Here is a 16,679-nt window from a genome sequence, read left to right on the forward strand (position 1 = left end):
TAACTGCATGCAACCTTTTTTAACAAAAAAATAATGAAATAATTGGTTGTACAATAAGCTATAGCTATTTTATACTAGGATTGAAAAGACCCTGCGGTATTCACATTTTCTTATTCCAGAATATAAGTGCCAGATTCATTAATACTATTTTTGCTGTTGCAATTGTAAAACTAACTACATAAAGAAGCAAAATTTAGGTTACTTAGATTTTTAAGGCCATATATAGGCTACATACACTTGACTGTAAGACACAAATATATCAAAATCCTAAGTTGCAAGCATAGCTTGGGACATAAAAATTGCTGAAATAAGGGCTAAAATAGCCCTTGACTGAACTTATTTAATACTGAAATAGTTATAAATAAACAATTATACCTAAATAAACTACATATAAACCAAAACTATTTGTTATCTATGTATTCATTAGAATGCTGTCGTGGTTTAACCCCAGCCAGCAACTAAGCACCACACAGCTGCTCACACACTCCCCCCACGTGGGATGGGGGAGAGAATCAGAATGGTAAAAGTGAAAAAACTGGTGGGTTGAGATAAAGGCAATTTATCTCAAAAAGAAAAGGGGGGGGAAAAAAAAAAAGCAAAAGCTGCATGTGCAAGCAAAGCAAAACAAGGAATTCATTTGCTACTTTCCATCAGCAGGCAGGTGTTCAGCCATCTCCAGGAAAGCAGAGCTGCATCACACAACATTTATTTGGGAAGACAAACACCATTGCCCTGAATGTTCCCCCCTTTCTTCCTCCCCCAGCTTTATATGCTGAGCATGATGTCATATGGTATGGAATATCCCTTTGGTCAGCTGGGGGCAGCTGTCCCAGCTGTGTCCCCTCCCAGCTTCTTGTGCACCCCCAGCCTACTCACTGGTGGAGTGGGGCGAGAAGCAGAAAAGGCCTTGACCCTGTGTAAGCACTGCTCAGCAGTATCTAAAACATCCCTGAATTATCAACACTGTTTTCATCACAAATCCAAAACATAGCCCCCTACTAGCTACTATGAAGAAAATTAACTCTATCCCAGCCAAAACCAGCACAAATGTATAAATCAAAAGGCAAAAAGGTGTAATTTTTTAAAAAGTCCAGATATTTAGAGCCTGTATCCCCGTCATTCATTCAGTAAAAAGAATGTCAAACTGGAAAAATAGAATGTCTCTCCTTTAAAATCACAAAATGGACTTAAACACAGAGGAAACACACATTCCCCACCTGGAGTCCTGCACCCAGCTCTGGAGCCCTCAGCACAGGAAAGACATGGACCTGTTGGAGTGAGTCCAGAGGAGGGCCACCAAAGTGATCAGAGGGGTGGAAAACCTCCCCTGTGAGGACAGGCTGAGAGTTGGGGTTGTTCAGCCTGGAGAAGAGAAGGCCCCGGGGACCTTATTGCAGCCTGCCAGTACTTAAAGGGGGCTTATGAGAAAAATGGGGAGAGACTTTTCACCAGGGCCTGTAGAGATAGAATAAGGGGTAATGCTTTTAAAGTACAAGAGGGTAGATTTCGAGTAGATCTAAGGAAGAAATGTTTCACAGTGAGGGTGGCGAAACACAAGCACAAGTTGCCCAGAGAGGTGGTAGATGCCCCATCCCTGGAAACACTCAGGGTCAGGTTGGGCGGGGCTCTGAGCATCCTGATCTAGTTGAAGCTGTCCCTGCTCATTGCAGGGGGGTTGGACTAGATGACCTTAAAAGGTCCCTTCCAACCCAAAGATTCTATGATTCTATGAGATTCTATAAAACAAGAAAAAAATGTTACTTTAGGTTAGAAATACTCTATTTTGTTGGAAATAAAAGTATACCAGCGGTTTCAAATTAAAAGGTGAAAACACCATATTAGCTGAAGTTGATTACTTCCAAATTCATGAGGTATATTTTCTATAGTACATTCAGGTATAAAGTTATTATTATTACTTGCAGATATTTTGTATTTGTATACTAGATGACACAGATTTCTCTAACCCTGTTTTCACCACAGTGTTTAATATTAATTAAAAATAAATTAATTTTATAAAGAATGGGCATCAGCTTAACATGTTAAATAGCTTTACAAGCAACTGTATGACCTACAAAGAAAAACCTAATAAACATAATTGCATTCCTTGAAGGCACATTTCTCAAATACCGGCAGTAGAAAATGTACACTTCCTAAATTTGATGCTGAAGGACTTTTAGGGATCAGCTTTATTTTCTGTAATGTCTTATAGAATTAAATGTTAAACAACTAATATGTAAATTATTCAATAGAAGAACTTACTGGAGAGGAATAACTTCTGGTATCCATCCAGTCAGTGTATGTAGAACTGTAAATTCCTCCAGCTCTCTTTTTCCAGTTTCATGTATACTATAAGACAAAAACAGACATTATATACAATTATAATATATTCAACTCAAGTAAACTCTGTAGTCTACATTGCTTTCTGTAGGAGCAAGACTATACACAAACAGAATGGCTTGCTGAAAAACAAGTTGTTATTTGCAATTTTAGGAGTTTTCCAATCCACTGCTGACTACTAGCCTAAAAAGTCAAATTTGCTTTTATGGCTTATGCATCAGGCCCATTATTTTAGTGTTCGTTCTGGTACCATGGCATAGTTTCAACATTGTTAGCAAGCATACTATGTATATTTGCACACAGTAAAGCCTCTTTTTGCAGAGTTGGAGATTTGGGTTTGAAATCCCTTGTGCTAGAAGAGGGATATGAATCTAGAACTTCAACTTCCTGAGCAGCTGCTCTAACTCCCAAGTTATTATGCACAAGTTGGCTGTGTTTCCAGGGTAGCACATTCCACTGTTTCAAACTGATACAGTCTCCTACTCTCTGGAGAGATTTCCATGTGTAGATCCTGAGACGACCAAGGCTAAAGAGGCCAGCACTTGGCCATGAGTCACGATTGTGCTCTGGAGAAACGCCATATTTCAAACACATTCCTACAAACAGAGTTTCCCAATTGGCAAGTACTTTAGATCACTCTCCTGACAAACATAACTTGATATGACCAGAACAGGGAAGCTTGGCTACCCAGATCAGTGTTTTGAATTTTTTTCTGAGGCTTAGTCATTTAAACACTTGGTGCTCATTGCTCATCTTATAGGAACCTGTGGCCATAATTGTCAACTGCACCATAGGCCACCTTCGACTTTCCGACTCAGTTTTAGGGAAGTGGATCACCGTACAGCCCACAACAGTATTGTAAGCTACAATACTCTATTTTCAGTACTGGTTAAGGCTGACAATTAAGATTTCATTAACACTTCCTGGACATTTCCATTTGGCAGAAAACCACATGTGAAGCTTTTTAGGAATAATGGCAAACAGATAAAGCTAACAGGAAGAGTACCCCAGTTTCTTTGCCAAGATTCCTGTGCATAAATTTACAAACACATCTAAGAAGGAAACACTGCACTTTCTGTACCTACAGGTGACCTTGCTTTTATGGATTTACAGCGTCAGCTTTCGGGAAAGTGTATATTTGTCATGATAAAATTTTTAGCAAAATATATTTCCCATGTATACTAAACCAACTGTTTGCAAACTCCATGTGACTTCACAAAACAAACTGAAAGTGAGCTCACTAAACATACCTAGTATTTGCCAGCTTAATGATAGCTTTGGACAGCAACATTGGCCAAAGTTCAGTTTGACAGGTTGTAGCTGGTAGTAACAAATTATCCTCTTCACTGAAAGGCATAGTGTCATCCACAATGATCTTTCTCCAGCACCCCTATGATAGAGGGAGGGGGAGGAAAGAAGAAAGAAAACACTGAGTTTGTGGGCTGGAAACAGAACATGTATGTAAGAGAACTTTTAACGCCTTCCCAAGAACCCAATTCTACTGTAATTTGATTTACATTACAGATGGCTTTAAAATAAGTTCTCATATAATATCTGAGAAACATGGAAACAGTATTTGTAGCATTTTATTACTGCTCTGACTTATTTATTTCAGATAGTAATCTAATTGCAGCTATTTCCAAATGTATTTCCTCTGATATGTGTAGTCCATCACGAGCATGCATTCATTGCTGTTTCTTCAGCTGCCATGACAGATACCTGAGAAACAGTAATGATTAAAAAAAGGCTCAACTAAGATATCAGTTTTGCAAATGCCTCTTTAAGGTCTTAGTCTGAAAAATACTTGTGGTATAAGCAGTCCCCCTTGCTGCCCAAGAACTACCTGGGGATGTTGGCTGCAGTGGTTCGTGTCCTGGAAATCATTAAGACTGTATCTTATAAGACACTATAGGAAACACACAAAATGACTGAATGTAACAAATATCCGTATTTCCAGAATAAGAAATAAATAGGTAAGACAAGATATGGATGTCTCCAATACCAGATATTTGATTAGTAAATTGAGCTAGTATCCCACAAAATAATCTTGCCTACCATTCTCCAAAAAAAAGTCTCTGTCCTAGTGATTAAGATATAATAGAGAGGCTAAGGAATTAGTGGGGCAACAGCAAGTACTTCTGTCGAGTCACCCACAAAATGACAAGGAATGACCAAATCACTGAAATGTTCACCGTATGCAATCAGAGAGGGCAAAATTACTGCTCTCTGCTTGTAATTAGACTGTGGCTTCAAGCTGAAATGCCTGTCAATTAACTCTACATGAGTTCTATAGGTTTCAGAAGAAAATAAATTTAGGCCATATGGCAAAGATACCCAAAAAGCATAAAAGAGGCTAATATTTTTTAGAATAAAAACTATTTCCTGACAGCCAAAACTAAATTTTTAACATTTCCCAAGTTTGAAAAAGACCTAGTAAGTGAAACGATCACATATTCTTCTCCTCATTCAGCAACTGCTGAATGTTCATAGAGAGAACAGTACAAGTTGAAAAGTAAAGGAAAAGATTGCGGAGATATTTGGTTTTCTATAGCTCAGGACATTTTTTAATTCAGAGTAATAGTTCTGTGCATGTAATTCTTAAAAGGCAATAGCATTTTCTGCATATGTAGTACCATTAAAAATTTTTTTCTCCTCCTCACCAATTGCTCGCCTGTTAATAAATAATAGAATCCATATCGTAATTATTTTGCATCAGTGATAGCCTTTTTATAGCATTTCACTATTAACTCTAAAAACAATTATGCTGGTTTAAGGAGATAAGACACCAAAACAAAGAGAGAAAAATACGTGCAGCAGAAGGTTTATGGATGGAAAAGAAATCTATAGGTAAGAAAAAGTGGAAATCAAAAAATAAATTCAATAAACCTCAGGAATGCAAAGCTAAAGTAGGATGCGGGGTAACTGAAAGAATATTGTGCCAATTATTTGAAAAACTATTATCCACAGGTTTGATCTGGTGGACAATCCCCTCAGGACTCAATACAGCATTTTACTGAAACTAGTTCATTATACTTCCACTGCGCTTTCTTTCCCTTTTCATTTAATTTTCCATTTTCTCCCGTGAAATGTTTCTCCTCTATCTCTACTGATATTTGACTTTTCTCATTTGCATTTTCTTTAATCTTCCACCATTTGACCCTCTTTTTTTTCCTCCTGTTTTTCTTTCTGTGAAATACAGCTGTGCAACCAGAGGAAGAGAAACTAAATAAACCCAAAGGCCCAAAACAAAAGTTACAAAGAAACTAAAGCAACCTGATAACTCTTACAGATGCTTTAAAATGCAGTCTTTTATCACATGAATACACAACCTCTGCAGCATTAAATTCACACACAGAATAATGTCCTCTGCTGAGGAACCTGGGCAACATCATTTCTGCCTTCTCAAACTCATGCAACTCTTACTCCTTATACGAATATAAGTCATTCTGTACGTGCAGGCAGTACTAAGGGATGAGGAGAGCATGGGCATGTAAATCAGCTAAGTGCTCCCCCTTACAGGAAAGTTATGAGATTCTTCCAATTTTAACTGCTTGCCTATTTCTTCCTCAGGGCTGGCTAGCTGACATTTATCAATAGCAAACAGCATGAAACTTCCTTTTAAAATACCATATTTCATCTATACTGTATTAGAACTGTAAGTTTTTTGTAATACAAATACATGGTATAGTAATATTTAAAAACAAAATTAATATGCTCAGGGTTTTATTCCCTCTCAAGGGACACATATCAAGCTGCAATTTGCATAGGTGCGGCCATTCAAAAGTCTCCACAGCTTTGTTTGCATTTATATTCATTCCAAAAGATGGACAGATTTATAAACAATTTAAGAGGGTGATGGAGAAGTAAAAGAAATCCCTCCTTACTTCTATTCACAGGAAGTTTTTAAACCATAACCAGGAGAGTAATGGTTTCCAGCACAGAAATATAATAGAAGCAATTTTCTAAGGGTCATGGAAGTGTTCAAGTAATTACTTTGTATTTGTAACTGTCAAGATTTCTTAAAGAACTCTGCGCTGGGATGTTTCTAAGTGACGTGCTGCATGCAACTGCGAGCAGCTCTCCACACGTCCAACACGAAACATGGCCAGCTTATCCATCTGAGGCACTGACCTGCTTCTGATCCTCTCCAGAACCATCATCTGCTGCAGATGTCATGGAAGTTCCTTTACTTTGAAATTCTAAAAACATTGTGAGATGGGTAGTTTGTGCCCTCTCCTTTTGTAGGGAAATACTAATTATCTCAAATAATGGTAAACTGGAGACTTGCCATAAGGACCATTAGGAAAAAAAAAATCTCTTCACTCTTCACCAAATTATACATATATTCTCTTCCTCTCCTCTGATGTATTTTTCTGTCTCCTATCACAGAATCACAGAATGACCAAGGTTGGAAAGGACCTTCAAGATCATCAAGTCCAACCACTAATCCAGTGCCACCATGCCCCGTAAACCATGTCCTGAAGTGCCACATCTATACGTTTTTTGAACACTTCCAGAGATGGTGACTCCACCACCTCCCTGGGCAGCCTGTTCCAATGCTTGAACACTCTCTCCTTAAAGAAATTTTTCTCAATATCCAATCTAAACCTCCCTTGGTGCAATTTGAGGACATTTCCTCTTGTCTTATCATTAGTTACTTGGGAGAAGAGACCAACACCCACCTCGCCACAACCCCCTTTCAGGTAGCTGTAGAGAGCGATAAGGTCTCCCCTCAGCCTCCTCTTCTCCAGGCTGAACAAGCCCAGTTCCCTCAGCCGCTCCTCATAAGACTTGTGCTCCAGACCCCTCACCAGCTTCGTTGCCCTTCTCTGGACATGCTCCAGCACCTCCATGTCCTTCTTGTAGTGTAGGGGCCCAACACTGAACACAGGATGCAAGCTGCGGCCTCACCAGTGCCGAGTACGGGGGCACAATCACTTCCCTATTCCTGCTGGCCACACTAGTTCTGATACAGGCCAGGACGCTGTTGGCCGCCTTGGCCACCTGGGCACACTGCCGGCTCATGTTCAGCCAGCTGTCAACCAGCACCCCCAGGTCCTTTTCCGCCGGGCAGCTCTCCAGCCGCTCTTCCCCAAGCCTGTAGCGTTGCATGGGGTTGTTGTGGCCAAAGTGCAGGACCTGGCACTTGGCCTTATTAAACCTCATACAGTTGGCCTCTGCCCATCGATCCAGCCTGTCCAGATCCCTCTCCAGAGCCCTCCTACCCTCCAGCAGATCAACACTCCCACACAACTTGGTGTCATCTGCAAACTTACTGAGGGAGCACTCAATCCCCTCATCCAGATCATCAGTAAAGATATCGAACAAGACCGGCCCCAGAACCGAGCCCTGGGGAACACCACTTGTGACCAGCCGCCAGCCAGATTTAACGCCATTCACCACAACTCTCTGGGCTCGACCATCCAGCCAGTTCTTTACCCAGCAAAGAGTAAACCTGTCTAAGCCACGAGCCGCCAGTTTCTCCAGGAGAATGCTGTGGGAGACGCTGTCAGAGGCTTTACTAAAGTCCAGGTAGACAACGTCCACAGCCTTTCCCTCAGCTACTAGGCGGGTCACCTGGTCATAGAAGGAGATCAGGTTGGTCAAGCAGGACCTGCCTTTCATGAACCCATGCTGGCTGAGCCTGATCCCTTGGTTGTCCCGCACACGCCCTGTGAGCACTCTCAAGACCAACCACTCCATGATCTTCCCTGGTATGAAGGCCAGGCTGCTAGGCCTGTAGTTCCCAGGATCCTCCTTCCAGCCTTTCTTGTAGATGGGTGTCACATTGGCAAGCCTCCAGTCATCTGGGACCTCTGCTGTTAACCAGGACTGCTGATAAATGATGGAGAGTGGCTGGGCAAGCTCCTCCGCCAGCTCTCTCAGTACTCTTGGGTGGATATCGTTATGCATGAGAGTGTTATCCTTGAGATTCTGACCTGCACTATTACATTCCGACTTCCGAATTCTTCCATTAACCACATCGGTGCTTTTCACAAACACAGCCCTCACAAAACCTTTCTCCCCAAATTTAAGAGTTTCATTGTTATACTCATTGTTGCTCTTTCTTTTGACTGCATCTTATTGGCTGAGAACATCTTCTCAAGAGACCTCTATTTTTTAATTTTTTTACCATGGGTTAAAAAAAAAAAACCCTCCAGGTTGTTCTTTCCTGATTCTCCTTTAGTCTTTGGTGATTCCTTTTTACTGTATGAGGTTTTTGTCCATGTATATATTAATAACATATTCTCTCAGAAAGCAAAATGAGCACAATTTTTTTTTTAATTTCTTAATCACATTTTAAGGATATGAAGTAATACTGAACATACCATTTCCCTCAAAAATTCTTTTAATACTTAATTGTCTTTTCTTCTAATTAATTATGCCATATTTTGGACTGAATTTATCTAATGTCAAATTCTAGCTGTTGGATCTTTTTGTATTTCACTAAGAAGTTCTCCACTAGGTTTCTTTTCTTTTCCATTTGTAACTAACTATATGCAATGCCTTTGTTACCTCTATCAAGCTGGAAGAGACCCAAGTTAAACACATGAGAGTCTAAAGTCTAAATGATGCTGAAACATTGGAAAAGAATCCAGGTCTCATCCTTTGGTTTTTGATCTCATGACATACATTTTTGCAGAGCAGTCAAAGCTGTAGTCATGGAACTTCCCCTGCAGAAACTGGGAGTTTTATTCCTTAACAGCTGAGAAGGGAAGAATATTCTGTTCTTGCACTTCCTAATAAGTGCTCTAACCATCACATTTTATGCAAAAGGAGAGGTGGCAGCCATCTGATAAAAGATATGAGCTCTCTATAACTTTCCATGCATTCTCATAGAATAATCTAGTGCTTAGTATCTGCATAGACAGATGTACCTAATACAAAGCCCTAAGTCAGCTGCTTGACCTCCAGGAAAATTCTCAGAAACTCTGAATGTTTGTGTGACTAACTGACAGCTCCTCACTGAGTATGAGACAACTTAATCACCCTTGGAAAAAAAACACACCTATGCCCATTGACCATAACAGACCACTTCACCACCTAAATTCATCTGTTTAAATTCTACTTAAATTTTGCTGCTGGAGACAGTTGGTGTGGTGGTGCCTAAAGCAGGTATCTCAAGCAGGCACTCCGAGTATGTCCATAGCTTATCTGGATCTACTGATATGTAACCAGAATAACCCTAACAACATAGACAACTTCTAACTTTTAGGTCAGTTATTTCTTTGTTTATTAGTAAGAGGTTCAATATTAAATTAAGTGTCCCCTGTTGACTGCAAAATGCATTAAGAAGCTATTGTCTGTTATCTTTAGAAACTCCATGAGATGTTTTGGTTTCACCAGTAGATCTTCAGTAAATGGTTCTCACACTGGAAGTCTTTAATCACCTTTAAATACAATGGGATACAACTAGCTCTGTAAAGCCAGCCAATGGAGTTAATCCTAATTCTTAATCCTAATACACCAGAGGTGTGGGCCACTTGTCTGACTCTACTAAACATTTGCATCAAACCTCCATATTCTATCATTCACTACACAGGAACAGAAATATTTTGCATTTTATTTCAAAACAATTAATGCATGCACACACAAAAATAAATCAGCAGATGAAATTAAGACTGAAACAAAAATGGGGTAAAAGTTACTGAGTGAGAATTTAAATCATACAGTTTATAGTGCAATGCAAACCTCACAATCAGTCTTCGTATTTTTCTCCCTAGCAAAAATGAAATGAAACATACCTTTTCATTTAGTAAAATCCAACCAACACTGAGAATTCAAGTGATGAAAGGAATTTCCATTCAGGTAGCACACACATATGATGCTTAGGATCGTCATAACATTTTGAGACACAGAGTAAAAAAAACCCAAAAACATCAACAAGAAGTACTTTCACAAACCAAAAAGGTATATCAAAGAAACAAAAGAAAGAAAATTTCCGTAAATGTGCCAAATCAAAAACAGTTTACATTGGACCATAAGATTAGAAATCAAACCCTGTAAAAGTAGCACGCAGAGTATCACATGGAGCTCAAAGAAACTACAAATGGTGAAAATTAATACTTTCTTAAATAATCATTATTTTAACCACTCACTATACGATAGAGAATGAACCAATTATTTTTTGTCAAATGTATTAAAATTGTGCTTTGAGCTAAGGAATGACATTGAAAACTGCTGTTTGACATACACACAAAAAATCACAGGTATCAGAAAAGTTATTTCAATAGATAGTTTTAAAATATGCAATATTAGCAACTGCCGTTGTTGGATCCCCTTTCTACAATGTAATAAACAAATGAACTCAAACATAGTATCTTGTTGCAGTGCCCAGAGGAAAAAAATCTCCTAGCAATCAACAAAATTGTACATAATATATGAGAAAATAATATTGTTTTTTCAAGTAACAACTCTGCTTTATCAAGTTTTAAGTTGTACAAAAATCACATGAACCGTAAAAGGCATTTTTATTAACATGCATCAGCAATTTGTTAACACTTCCACTCCTACAAATCCATCGTTCTCCAACAAAAATAAATACTTACCCTAACCATTACAGTTTGCCATGCTAGGTGCATATTATTTATATATTGTTGGAGGGAAGTACTCACCATCCAATAAAGTTTCACTATATATTTTCCATAGCTATTGTACAGCGGCATGTGTCCCCTGGTAGCTTTACATAAGGCATAAATGTGTTCCCATGGTTTCCAAACAAGTGTGGATGTTCCATTAGTTAAGGCCTTGTCATTATATATCCTCCAAACTGCATAAATTTCACTTATAATCCATCTCATCAGCTGAAAACAGAGAAAAATAGAAAAAACAAATTTTTCACCTTACATCTTTTAGAAAAATAAAGTCAACTTTCATCATAACGATCAAAGAATAAAAAAAGATCCTGTTTTAAATGAAGAAGTGACATAAAAGTATAGCTATGGTTTAATGCAAAAATTATTTTCACTAGTACAACTTTTCTTAGAATCACCATAAGATCTATCTATAATAATACAGAACTTCATGAAACTAAGTAAAGGCACAACATGAATTATGTTGTTCATCATTTACTGAAGAAAAATAAGGACATATGATTTCAAAACAAATTACGTTATAGGACTTGTGAACTGTCACTTGTTTAATTGCTTATTAATAGATATAGCTGCTAAAAATCAGTGTTGGCTTTAATACTTCTTATTTGTACTCAGTAAAAAAAAATTCCAAATTATTTAAAAGTATTTAATAATTTTTTAAATTTCAAATAGAAGCTTTAACTAATCATGCTTTAGTGCATGTGTTTTTCTAACATGCAGATTTCTGAAGTGTGCTATAGTTTCACAAATATTACCAGACTGTTACAGTGATTTATATAAACAAGAACGAGAATAAGATTTTACTACAGGAAACTTGTTCTTAAATTAATTACTGGTTCTGTGGACAGCAAAATCCATATAATTTGTTTTCTGGTACTTCTCCCATACATTTTCTTTGGTGCTGAATTTTGAATTTGCATCAAAGCACTAAATGAAATAGAAATTATGAAGTAGTATTATATTCAGTAAGCACTCAGATGCCTTGGTTCTACCTGCTTTATATTTTCCCCTGATCTGTAGAAATTCAATGAACATTTATGCAACTCTGGAAAGAAGGAAAAGACTGGCTGGGTGACAGAGATTTGCAAATACATCCAGGCACACTAGGAATATGACTTCATGAAAGCTTGAATGAAAAATATAAATCCTTTCTAATACAGCTTTTATTTTCTCTTATCTTTAGGGACTATTACAGAATCACAGCATCATTAAGGTTGGAAAAGACCTTCAAGATCATCAAGTCCAACCATTAACCCATGCCCACTAAACCACGTCCTGAAGTGCCATGTCCACACCAGTGATGGTGACTCCACCACCTCCCTGGGCAGCCTGTTCCAATGTTTGGCCACTCTCTCACTAAAGAAATTTTTCCTGATATCTAGTCTAAAAGACCAGATTGTATATTTTTTTGTAAAAAATACATGGTTGGAAAATCTCTTACCATAATTGATTTAATTTCTCAAAATCTAAAAGAGGTAAACACTAATTTAGATTACTAATCTAGACTACTTCTTGCCATTTTATTGCCATCATTCTTTTTGCACTTAAATTTTTCACAACTTATTTCTTCATGGTAGAAATTTGGAGTGAAATCCAAAAAGTTAAGAAGAGTTAAAAAGAATTAAAGAAAATAATTTTTAAAACGGACATTAATGTATTTCTACCTACCTCACTACAAAATATATGCTCATTTGCTGAAAAAAGATCAAATGAGGTTTCATTTTTGACAACCACAAGAATCTAGGAAAAAACAAATTAGTTAAGTCCACAGATGAATTATCTGGAAAAAAATTAAATTAATACTTATGTTTACAAATGTTAAGACATTTGGCAAACATTTGTTAGACGTTTGCAAACTGAAGGCCATCCGTTTGCAAATGTTGTAGCTGCGTTGGTATTTCTTAATAAAAGTGTCTTAAAATCTAGATGTTCAGAATTTTTAAAGAAATCATTATTTTTACTAGGATACTTAAAGAGTATCAAATGAAATCATTACATAAGTACATAGACATTCTCTCAATTTATTCATAATATTTGCAGCTCTGCATTTAAATCATGATCATAACACTGTCTCATACTTTGAAATTTCCTTGGCACCCCACCAAGATTCAAAGGGATTTGTTTCTTCATGGTCAGTTAGTGGTACTGTCAGTATGAACATTGACTTTATCAAACCTTTGACTGTATTACATAGTTTTGATAACTATTACCTGTTTATAGAGTCCATTTTCTTTTTGTAAGCAGTTTAGAAATGACATACTAGGATTGTAGTTCATTGAACTAAGTTATCTGTGCTGCTCATCACTTACAGGTGATCATTGCTTGATTCTTTGCTTACTGCAAATAGGCTTCTAAATAGTAATTATAAAAAGAAAGTGTAAACAAGCCTAATAGATTAGGTAACAATATGTATCTTCTTAACAGCCTTTTCATAACTTCACATTTACACTAGTTTTTAACAACTTATAAAATTTCTAATAATCCTAGCTTCTTGATCCAAAATACATTAACCAAAACAAGCACCGAAGTTTTAACCAGGTCTTAAAGAAAACAGATGCTTTCTTCATAGTGCTCTAAAGATAGATTTTAAAAGCTATTTTTAATACAGATACATGTTTCCATAGCTTTCTGGGCTGCCAGCTCTGTTGCCCTCATCTTTCAGATACCTCTACTCAATTCATGCATTTTGGCAGCGGTTTCTCATCCAATCTTTTGCTCTTAGCAATTACTCCCCTGACCTCCCCCTCTCCTTGCTCCATTAAAAATTAAACTTGGACCTGTTTAGTGTCTAGTTAATAAAAAATGGAACTGACAAGCTGACTAATGGAAAACTGACAAGCCTGAAAAAGTTGGAAGAGTGGTCAAAGTGTTTTAAAATTTCAGCATTTCATCTGAAGCAAAAACACTTTAAAACTTAGATTAGCAACAGCATTGGTAACACTAACCTTTGAAATGGTAAGCTCTTTATTTTCTTTGCAATTAATTTTAAAAATAAACAGAATAAGTGTTTTGCATAATTTTAAAATGTTATGGTTACCTTCCAGACAAGTAAGATGTGGACACGTTCTGTATACAGACTGGAGAAATACAGGATTTGAAGTGAAAGTACTATATTTCTGGTAATGCTAATTCATGGTTTCAGAATAGATATTTACTTCAGATACCAGCTCAAGGGAAGCCTTAGCTGGAACAAACAGAACTTTTTTTTGCCATGACACTGATTTTTAAGGGAGAAAAGAAGAACACAAAAAAAGAAAGAGGAAGGCATCTCTCTGTCCAGGTGTCTTCTAAATGAATGTGGCATCAAAAAGCTGAGCAGACTTGGGAGGATACACTACCATGATGTTTTGCAGCAGAAGGTGCTGGTCCATGGTGATCCTGGTAAGAAAGCACTCAGACTCCGTAGAGTATCAGTTAAAACACTATTATTAGAGCTAATTATCAAAAAAAAGATTAGTATAGATAACCTTATCTCCTTTTAGACACTGGGAACCCCAAACTGTGCAGTATCAATCAGGCTTCTGATCCATGCGCAGCATTCTGTGTGGACCCCATCCGTAGAAAGGGTTACCCCATTTCGCTATTATTGAGTCATGATAGGATTTGAGCTGTTACAGGACTTCATTACAAGAAAACAACTCTTTTCACCATTTCTACTGTAAAACAGAAAGGACGTTCACACAAGAACTTCCTGCCACACTTTCATAAAGGCAAGGAGATGCAGTTGGCGTAACTGCCGGTAACAAGGGGGAGCTGCCGGCAGGCTCCTCCGTCACAATGAGTTTACGCGGTGGCCCGGGATCCCGCCCCACACCGCACGGGCCTCAAGGACAAGCTGTGTGTGCAGCACAGGTTAGCTGTTGTATGTACCACTGACTGCCCGGTGTACAATGGTCTCCTAGACAGGATGAGTATGCACGGTCAAGTGCGTTTTATCTGTTGAACTGATTTCCTCTACTAATTTTCCTCTACTGGTGACATCGCTAGGCGAGTAGCATTTTTTCGTTACGATCTTGCTTGTTTCTTACCTTATTTGTTAAAAACTCATGTGGACGTTTCCATGAATGCACTTGTAAGGATGCTGGCAATTCTATTTTCCCTTCAGGATCCTCAAAGAGATTCTACACAAAGCACGCAGGAACAAAAATGGAACATTTTTTATTAATTACAGTATTGTATCTTCCACAAGATTTAAAATAATTTATTGTTCACACGATAGTTCACTCAAGGGGAAAAATAGCACAAAAAGGAACTAATAGCATCTATAACTCTGAACTAAAAGAGTGCAAAGCCCAAACTAAAGATTCAGCACAAATGCCACTTACATTGTTCAGCGAAGTTTATGTGGTCCCTACTGTTTAAATAGGTCTATGTGAAATGTCCCCCTTCCTTTCCACCATTCAGAAAAACCTCCCAAAAACTGTTTCGAGCTTTTAATTCAGGCATTCTTCTACCAGGTTGTTTCTAAGTGCTTTTTCTAACTCACTTATTTCTAAAGCTTTTTAAATTGAAGACTGAAAGTAAACACCTAAAGTGGTATTTAGACACAAACAAAGCAGGTTCCATGCATTTAAAATTGCTATAACAAACAGAGCACACTATAATTATACAGCATCATGAATTAGAGATTCTCAGAGAGAGAGTCTCATATAATTTTCAACCTTTCATCTCCGAAGTGGTCCTTATTCTCCATGTGAACAGCAGGTGTCAGGATATATAATATCTGTTTACTTAATAGCACAATGTAGGATGAGGAGATGCCTCTGATACTGCTCATGCTGACCGAGAAACTAATTGGTTACATGGTTAGCGCCTTCTATTTGTGCCTGGAATTTTAAAAAGCTTTTAGGCATATTATAGATTTTGGTGTGTTTCACAGGCCAAAATGTGCACTATTTATCTTCTACATACTAACCAAAATAAAGAGTTTCCCGGAAAGAAAAACTACAATGCTTTGAGTACTTACTGATTAAAGGAAGGCAAAAGAAAATATATTACAAAAGCATAAAAAAGAAACCCAAACCAACCCAGGTATTTTCCCTACATTTTTTTCTTGCTTGTGCCACAGTGTAAGTACTTTCAACATACCAATCTGCAATAAACTATTTAAAGTACATGAAGGAAGCACAATAAGTTTTGGGGGAAAAACAAATCTTTTAGGAATACTTTCTCTTCTGAAAGCTTAAAGAAAGCCTTGTAGGCTGGATTGTACAGAACTGTATTAATAGAGTTTATTTTCTGATTTCAGAGACATCCAGCCCTGCCTATGTGGTGTGACAGGGAAGTCACAGAAGCACAGAATCATTAAGGTTGGAAAAGACCTTCAAGATCATCAAGTCCAACCATCAACCCAACACCACCATGCCCACTAAACCATGTCCTGAAGTGCCACATCCACACGTTTTTTTGAATGCCTCCAGTGATGGTGACTCCACCACCTCCCTGGGCAGCCTGTTCCAATGCTTGACCACTCTCTCAGTGAAGAAATTTTTCCTAATATCCAATCTAAACCTCCCCTGGCGCAACTTGAGGCTATTTCCTCTCATTCTATCACTAGTTACTTGGGAGAAGAGACCAGCACCCACCTCACCACAACCCCCTTTCAGGTAGCTGTAGAGAGCAATAAGGTCTCCCTTCAGCCTCCTCTTCTCCAGACTGAACAAGCCCAGTTCCCTCAGCTGCTCCTCGTAAGACTTGTGCTCCAGACCCCTCACCAGCTTCGTTGCCCTTCTCTGGACATGCTTCAGC

General features: G+C 38.0%; 1 protein-coding gene across 1 annotated transcript in view; it reads right to left on the bottom strand.

Moving 5' to 3' along the window:
- The window catches only part of ADGB (androglobin), a gene marked incomplete at both ends in the record, with an annotated part of 120,730 nt that overhangs the window by 85,263 nt on the left and 18,788 nt on the right, over nucleotides 1-16,679 (bottom strand). The window contains 5 exons of the mRNA XM_081997158.1: nucleotides 2,260-2,346; nucleotides 3,588-3,727; nucleotides 10,953-11,141; nucleotides 12,600-12,671; nucleotides 14,960-15,052. Coding sequence (XP_081853284.1) covers nucleotides 2,260-2,346; nucleotides 3,588-3,727; nucleotides 10,953-11,141; nucleotides 12,600-12,671; nucleotides 14,960-15,052 — 581 coding nt within the window. The remainder of the gene's footprint in view (nucleotides 1-2,259; nucleotides 2,347-3,587; nucleotides 3,728-10,952; nucleotides 11,142-12,599; nucleotides 12,672-14,959; nucleotides 15,053-16,679) is intronic.

The sequence above is a fragment of the Phaethon aethereus genome, assembly GCF_964289735.1.
Source record: "Phaethon aethereus genome assembly, chromosome: 3".
Classification (NCBI taxonomy): Eukaryota; Metazoa; Chordata; class Aves; order Phaethontiformes; family Phaethontidae; genus Phaethon; species Phaethon aethereus.